The 8,941-nt window shown below is 39.7% G+C and overlaps 1 protein-coding gene across 1 annotated transcript; it reads left to right on the plus strand.

Moving 5' to 3' along the window:
- The first annotated feature begins 6,606 nt into the window (after positions 1-6,606).
- Positions 6,607-7,514, plus strand: LOC133914455 (uncharacterized). Its single transcript, XM_062357558.1, has one exon. It carries the CDS (start codon positions 6,954-6,956, stop codon positions 7,356-7,358), a length of 405 nt encoding a protein of 134 aa, XP_062213542.1. The 5' UTR covers positions 6,607-6,953; the 3' UTR covers positions 7,359-7,514.
- The last annotated feature ends 1,427 nt before the right edge of the window (positions 7,515-8,941 follow it).

Consider the following 8,941-nt stretch of genomic DNA (forward strand, 5'->3'; position numbering starts at 1 on the left):
TTGGTTTGTTGAAGAACGAAAGTGAGCATTTTAGTTCATCTGATTAAATGTTAGCCATTGTTAATGTACATGTTATGTTATATTGTTTCAATGTGAAAGTACCTCTATGCTTATAAATTGGTTGAAGAACGAAAGCGACCAAGTTGAATTACGAAAAGGTTGGTTCTAAAATTTTGTTATTGTTATGTTGGAACTTTCTTAGGACAATACTATTCAAAGGAGTAAAATGGCTTGATGATTTTAACTAATTTTCTAAGCTAGCTAAGTACAACATGGTTTGCATGCCCCTACCCGCAGACCTAGCACATTCCAAATTACAGGTAGATAGCCACTAGGATATAAATTTGGTGCCTGATTATTATTTTCAAGTTGAATCTTAATATACACCAACATCAAGACAGCGTTCTAAGCATGTCATTTGCTACCCGTGCCCTAGGGCCAAGCTCCAGAGAAGTATAATTTGTTGGTTACATATACCTTACTTTTTGTAGATGGTACGTGGATCTAGCAAGTATCATGGATATATGCATCTGAAGTAGCGTCTACATCCCGTCGCATGGTGCCTCCCTCCCTGCATCCTCCCGGCATATTCCTCTAGGAACTCGATGCCCCGCCCTCCTCGGCACCCTCAGAGATGATCAAAATAGGATAGCTCGCATCTATTTTAGTTGGACAACTGATAATTAAAAAAATATGTAGTTGTTAAAGATATGCATGTGTTGATGTAGGTGATTACTCCTCTAGTTTGGTTAAATAGATTGATTGCTCACATATAGGGTTGTACATAACCTGTTGTGACTACCACTCTAGATAATAGTGGTACAAGAAAGATATCATTTAATTTTTAGATGTTGGCAAATGAAGAATCTATCAATATTGTCGTCTCTGGCATCCAACCACCTGAGATCCATTTGGCTCAAAAAAACTTGGTGGCAGAGGTTTTACAAGAGATCAAGGATCAAGTTGGGTATATTTTACCTGACTACAACTATTTCAAATTGAAAGCATTTGAGCAAAATATGGAGGATGTGGTTTCAATGGCTATCAGTTTGTCATGGTTACATGCACTTGATATGGTTGGTGTCACGAATTTTAGTCTATAGTATTGTTTCATATATTATCAAATTTTCTCTTCATATTTTGCCTGTAGGAATTTTATTGGAACAACAAGATGCATTTGGATGTTAGCCTGGGTTCACTCTTAAGTTATGTCATGGAGTGGTTGAGTTTCACAATGATTGGTCCAAATGTCAAGAGAGTTCATGAAGGCATGTATCAGGCTTATGTGAAGTTCGGTGGAGGAGGTTTCGCTGTTTATGTAATTGTGATGAATCTACCCTTTCTTACTTGAGATAGTGCGCTCGTTTATGTACTACACCATTTGGATAAGATATATGGAGTTGATATCATAGATGTCAACTATGAAGACTATATGATTAAACGTGCACCGTAGAATCATGGATGGGTGTATTTGCAATGTGTTTAACCTATGATGTGAATTGTGATAATATTTATGTGTGGATGTTGATGAACTCATGATTATGTGTGGATGTAGATGAACTATTTATGATCCATGTGTATATATCTTCCTGTGATGCATGCCTACATATATTTGAATACAAATTTGAAATCGAATTTTGAATGTTGTATTATTGAATTCATAATTTATCTGTGCCTACAGAAGCATGAGTGCCAGCTTGTCACACTAGCTAGCACTGATACTCAGACTATCCGTGCCGATTCGTTCTTATGGACCGGCACTGATAGTTTGAGCATCAATGCTAGTTCGTTCTTAAAGACTGGCAGTGATAATCTGAGCATCAGTGTGTGTTCTTTGTTATGGACCGACATTGATACTTATTATCAGTATCGATTCATAAACCAGTACTGATAGTTCGTGACTATCAGTACCGGTTCAAAAACCACAATTGATGATGTTTTTGAGCCAGCACTGATAACCATTTATGTAGTAGTGTGCATGCCCCACACGATCGAGCAGCAGAGCGCACAACTAGAGTTGAGCGGCCTACATCAACATTGGGGTAGACACCGAAGCTGCGACGGTAGAGGTTTGAGCGGCTCGATGGCGCAGCAAGAGTAGAGGAGTGTACAATGGCGAGCACCAATGCCACACGGCGTCATCGCGTTGCCACCCGCCGACCTAGCCTCGGATCCAGCCACCGGTCACCTGGATCTGCCCGCCGCAGTAAGCCTCGCTAAAGATCGGGCCGGCGACCCCAAGCCCCGCCACCATGCGACATCGCAGCGAGAGGAGCAACCCCGCCCCACAACCGCCGTCCTCACCACTGCGCGGGCTTCCGGTAGTCGGCTTAGGCAGCGGCGGGGAAGGAGGGAAGGGGTGAGAGGGGGTGGCTGCGCCGGGGGCATGGAGCTGCCTGAGTCGCTTGAGCAGTTTTTTGTCAGCCCAAATCGCCACAAACGTCCAGCACTGATTCAACGGATAGTAACTAATTGAGCATGCCATTCCAATTTTCTGAAGCAAAGTTTAACAATGGGATTCTAAGAGGATCCTGAGATTTGCAAGAAGTACTTGGTCGATTTTTCTTTGTAATATTTCGTATGAGAAATGATATATTCTTCGACCCCCCCCCCCCCCCTTCAAAATTTTGTGATCAGTTATGGTAGAATCTAGTTGTTTGAACAAAGTGGGAGTTTCATTTCAACCCAATCAACCTAGCTGAGGTACGATCAATGATAATGTCGACGAAAAACCTAGTATCATAAAACTCTAAATCAACCACTTTGGGTTTTGCGTGTAACGTATCCAAACAAGCATGGGCAACACTACACCAAACTTACACATATCAACTATTCACAAACACGAATTTGCAATACAGCGATCAGTGAATCAACGCACTAACTTAGACCGACTATGGGCAATATGACACCAAACTAAATTTACCCTCTAATCAAACTTAGCAAAGCCTGAGCTAGCTAGATTAAATATACTGAAGTTATAAACCAGCCACTCATATAGTATATAATTGAATTTGGACCCATAGGTGGTCAGTGATCAACTCAGGCATCGATTACAGCCTTGACATATGTATTTGTGTAGTTATGTAAAACTAATGATTGATGCATGCAGCCAGCAGCCATTTTTCGATAAACGAAGCTTTATTGACGCATAGCATTACATCAAGACGATACAAACATGTAAGAGTTCACTTTCAATTTCTGCATACATAAACGTACACGGCAAAAAAAGAAGAAGAGTACAACAAAAAAAGGAAACAAAAGACGACGGTCATCTCGCGGTGTATGGTGAACCTTCGATCCGAAATCTAGACTAACATTCAAACCAGGTAAAGATCTCCTTGACCGTCCGCACCATAAGAGTACATGTTGCCACCACCATATACTGCTGCTCCTACTGCTGCAACATAGCCTTTGTACGGAGCAAACATATACATGTATAGATAACTTACAAATGAGAGTTAATTTCCTTTTATTAAAAATCATATCATTTCTGCGTAGTCACAACGACCAACAAACGTTATCGTTGTTGCCATTATTTTATCTTTCCATTGTTTACTAATCTCACGAAGCTAGGTACCAAATATGTTTGAAACACTTCAAGGTGAACAAAGGTTAGAACCCACTTGAATGATAAACCATGTTGATCTCACAAAACGACAGTAAAACAAGATATACTTAATTGTTTCATTTTTGTGACAAAAATAACACTTTTGACTTCCCTGTCATTGTCTCTTGATTAGGTTATTCTTTGTTAGAAGAACCCCTCGGTGAAGATACCAAAAAAAGATCTTTATCTTAAACGGTATTTTCTGGTTCCTTCTTGATTCTTTGTTATTTATAAGTGACTGGTATAGAGATTGAACTGAGAATTACCCAGATTTGTTCAAATTTCACCTTAATTCGTTAGGCTCGTGTGTGAGGTTGATATTGATAAGGCGAGGGAGCAATTCGTTCCGTACTATTAATTTAGGTCTGCTTAGATCTCAGTGGAGAGCAATATTTGGTAAAAAGGATTGAAGAACATTAGCTACCGGATCTTATTTGTTACTAGCTATGTTAAAAAGGCAAGGGTATTAGCTGCTCAAAGTTAAATACCTAGCCAAGTATCTTCACAAAATTTTCGAACCATCTTCATACCAAAACGAAAGAGATATTGCTTTACCTTCATCAAACCTGCCCAGAACTGAGAATCCTCTGCCTTCTAGTTAACTTGCCATAGATGTTTTGACTCAAATACTTAATTCAGATAAGGTGCTACCAAGTCCCATCTTCAGATACTAATTTGTTTAACCATTTATATAGAAGCGCGTTGTTACGAGCATCAGGATTTTGAATGATACGTCCATGCCCACACGGCCAGAGATCATAGCTACTAGCGGTACAAACTACAGAACCTTTTGTAACTAGAGTGCTCTGGATAATTGGTTGAGCATGAACGTAAAAAACTAAAAACTAACTAAGCAATATAAAACTATTTGAGCGTGCTTGACACTACGTAAAAAATAGATAAATAAGATACAATATTAATAATATATCGTAATATGATATGTTATTTATGATAATAATGACAGATCGTAGTTGTAATCTATTACTTATTGCCAGTTATAAATGACGAGTCATCCTAAACTAGTCATAAGTGACAGATTAAATTATGACCCATCATTTATTATCAGTCATAAGTGATGGGTCATCGTTGACTAGTCATAAGTAACGGGTTAAGTTGTAACTCGTCACTAATAACCAACTCATTAGTGATGGATCATCCTAGAGAGTCATTAGTGATAGGTCAAGTTGTGACCCGTCACTAATGACCAGTTTGATGAAACAAAGCAGGTGAAGAAATTTTAATTGACCAATCATTAGATGTATTAGTCAACCAGTTTCTTATCACAACTTTTTTTTCTTATATAGTAAATATGTACATAGCATGATGCTATATTTTTTTATTCTCTTTTTTTTCTCACCTTAGTAGCACTAGAATAGAAATCATTGTACATTTCTACTTAAGTTTGATGTAATAAGTTTGATGTAAGGGGTGACAACTATGAACACAAACACGTGTTCTGAAAACGGTGCAGAAAATTCAGAGGACGAGAACTCAATCTTCTAGGCCATTTTTGGCCTCGATAAATTCATCGAACCGAACAAAGTTAGCAAGAAATGGATGTAACTTTTTTCTGTAGATGTTCGTAGAGTTAAAAAAAAAGTCAAAATCAAAGTCTATATGCAAAAGTTAGGCCTATTTTACCGAATGTTACTCCAGATCACCTATCAAATTACAATTCAGAAAAAAGTATGACCCATCACTTATGACTATCATAAGTGACGGATCACGATTATGATCCATCATTTATGATATTAGAAAAAAATGTTAAAAGGATAAAATATCTGGCTTACTTCAGAACGCACGCGAGGGTATGGTGGTAAGGGACAATGTATGGGAGCGGAGGTTACGAGTTCGATTCCTATGGAACGCAGAGTTTAAAAGTAGTGTGTAAAATAACACGTGACACATGACCTTGCGTTGGGATGGCTTGAGTGAGAATATTTTTTTTTAACTTTTTCGTATCTAAAAAACACGAAAAGTGTTCATCAGTCATAAGTAGATCATAATTGTAACACGTCACTTATAATTATAAGCGATGGATCACAGTTATAACCTGTCATTTATGTCATTCATTAGTGACAAGTCAAGTTATGATCTATCACCAATGATCTTATTGATGACAGATCCTTATCCATCACTTATGATTAATCATCAGCGACATGTTCAGAATGATTAGTATATGATTCGTTACCCATAACAATTATTACCATTTACTTATGTTCTTTTTCACTTAGTGTGATATGCTTACAGGGCTAGAGATCATGCATGGAGTTTGTACTGTTTGTTTCTTTCCCCTTCGTGGATGATTTGTTGGGCTTATGAGTACTCTCGCATACTTGACCTCATTTTAAAACACCATAGAATAATCAGGTTAAACCTACCCACCGAAAAGCTTCAACTTGCTCCAACAGTCGTCCAGCTGTTCCTAGTAAAAAACAGAATCCACGAATCAGAGCTGGTAATACTAATCAAACTAATCTCAAGTTCTTAACTCTTCATCTGGCTGATTGATTGGTTGAAGCGGTACTAACTCATACTTCTTCCCCACACTAGAACACCGCAACCAAACAACAGAAAACATCAAACTGATCTCAACCCCTACACACCACTACAAAACCCCCAAGGTTCAAGAAAGAATCGGAGTTGGAATGGTTCACCGCCTTGGGGTGCTGCTGTCCCAATCCATGACATCAAACAAGGCAAGGATAAATATTGAGAAACAAGGAGGGTTAGGACAAGGAGAGGCAGCAACCTTTGAAAAAGAAAAGGTTTCAAGGCCCCCACTCCCTTCGACGGCAAGGGTTACATGACAAAGATCATCACAAAATCCTATATGGCCATATTCCCCTCCACAATCTCATGCCAAGCACTAGCCTCCGAACTGGTTTGTACTACCTCTCCACCCTTACTCCGCCACCTTTTAAAAGTGGCTCCTCAGCCCTCACATCCAATCACCAAACCCTCTACACTGCACCAATCCCCACCCCCCCCTCCCCCAACCCCCCGAGGCCCTTTCTCCCTTGGACTTTCCATCCCTCACCATGATTCCCTTTCCTTCTCCACTACAAATTGCTATGCCAACGAAGTGGCTTGGATTGAATCCATTGGAGTTGGCACAGAAATACATGCAATCAGTATGAGTGCAAGCAGGAGGACACCACCCCCTCCCCCTTATATATACCCGACCTCAGCTCAGCTTCCTCCAAACCCTCCTCGATCAACCCTTCGCAGTTAGCTTGCTAGCTCCAAACAGAACACCACTACACCATCATACAACCCTTTCACATCGCATACTACCAAACAAGTGAAGCTAGCACCTTGCACCAAACACTTGCTAGCTTACGCCATGAGAAGGCACGGCAATGAGGCCTCCCCTTCCATCCTCCACACTTCTTCCATAGCTCTCCTCCAGGAGAGGTTCAGAAACCTGCAGAGGGTGAAGGAGATGAGAGAGGGGAGGGACTTGCAGAGGGTGTACTCTACTGATACTGACCATGCTGGGTCTTTGTCGACTCCGAACAGCCGAGCAGCGGAGGTGTGCCTTACTCCTCCCTACATCAGCAACGAGCAACCGATGTGGTTCTTGCACCCGGACTTGGTCCGACCGTCGAGGCCCCTGCATGGCCCGGTGTACCACGGGCTCGACGCCAACGGCGCAAAGACCTCGCCACCACCGGCGAGCTCGTGGGGAGGAATGCAGAATTCAGGCTATAGGAGTGATGTAGATGTCGATACCTCTCTTCATCTGTAATCTACTATATGTCTATATGCACGTATGGCCCTGCTGTTCTTTCGTTATTTTGTACGGCTCGTGGGTTCCAGGCTTATTTGCAGTACTTCTGTTGCATTTTGGACTTGTAACTTCTTGGGTATTTTACTATATATGAGTTTTCCCTAGATATATATATATATATGAAAGGTGTTTAGCACTTGTCAGATATACATGAAGTAGAAAAGGATACTGGTGAGACTAAAGAAATACAGTAAAAAAAAAATACCAAAGCCACATCCTCCACTTCGAGGTGTATACATTTCAGCAATAATCCTGAAAAGGAAAGAATACTAAAAGTTATCTTGTCAACCACCCAAAATAGAGAAGCCTTTACAATTTCATATTTTTTTAGATTGGGGAGAGATTATAACAGTGCAGATCAATAAGTCAAGTATAAAAAAGACAACTATTAAGTTTGTATAACAAAAGAATTTTGAATCATGCACATTAACATTGTGCAGTAAATACAATTATAATTTCGAATCTAACCATGCAATACAGTAAATGCAAGTTTAGCTAAACATGTTCCTATGTGCATGAATAACTACTTAATTATTACATATATGCCAAGGGCAAACATCACATGGGCTTACTAGAACTGACATGTCACTTTAAGAATGTACTGCCTCTTCATCAGAAACTGAAGTAGATCACGGACAGTACGTGAGTCGCCAATTCGGTACTGGACACTCTATTTAATAGAGTGTGCCCACATATTAGAAATACGCGCTGAACGGAAAAAAGATCAAAAGTTTAATACAGAGCTGAACAGGAAAAAAAGGTCACGGATAGTACGTGAGTCTCCAGTTCTACTGGCCACGCTATTTGATATTGTGTGTCCACTGCCCAGTGCCCACACGGTAAGTCGAGGATGCTTAACATGCAGCGCTAACAAAAGAACGAAAAATTGATCCAAGCAAGTTGATGATGAGTGTTTATATATCTAAATAAAACATGTATCTTACGACCACTAAATTATTTAACAGCACGGAATCCTCAAATCCAGTAGCCCTTTTCATCTTTTTCGTGTCCTTTTGCAGACTTGATCGACTGAAACAAATTTAAGCTTACAACGTAAGCGTAGTTGATAGCTAGGTTCCAGAACAGCGCCGTGTGACGCATGCCTTCGCGGGCAATAGCCGCTAGTCTACCATATCGGAACCCTTTTTCTTAGCTTAACAAGCTTTTACCCTTACTTTTCCAGCCTCGTAGTAATGTTTGGAGAACAAATAAAAGTGCATCAGAAGTTCCATCGTATAGTTCAAAAAATAGATTTGTCCAAATTATTACCTTGTTTCCACCCTTTCCTAGAATGCATGCATGCGGTCAACTTTTCAAAATTGTGACAAAAAATATGTATGAAAACATTTATATTTGTCACATAAGAACATACCAGTAGATTTTTTATCGTAAGTACTTCAATTATATTGCATTTTTTATTAGTTTTCCTAACATATAACTAAAAAGTAGTTACAAAAATAATCACAGACATTCATTGAAGACCGTATTGACATCTTAAAGAAAAGTTAAAATAAACAGAGCTAGGTACCTCCGTTTGGGCA

The sequence above is a fragment of the Phragmites australis genome, chromosome 4 (genome assembly GCF_958298935.1).
Source record: "Phragmites australis chromosome 4, lpPhrAust1.1, whole genome shotgun sequence".
NCBI classification, from domain to species: domain Eukaryota; kingdom Viridiplantae; phylum Streptophyta; class Magnoliopsida; order Poales; family Poaceae; genus Phragmites; species Phragmites australis.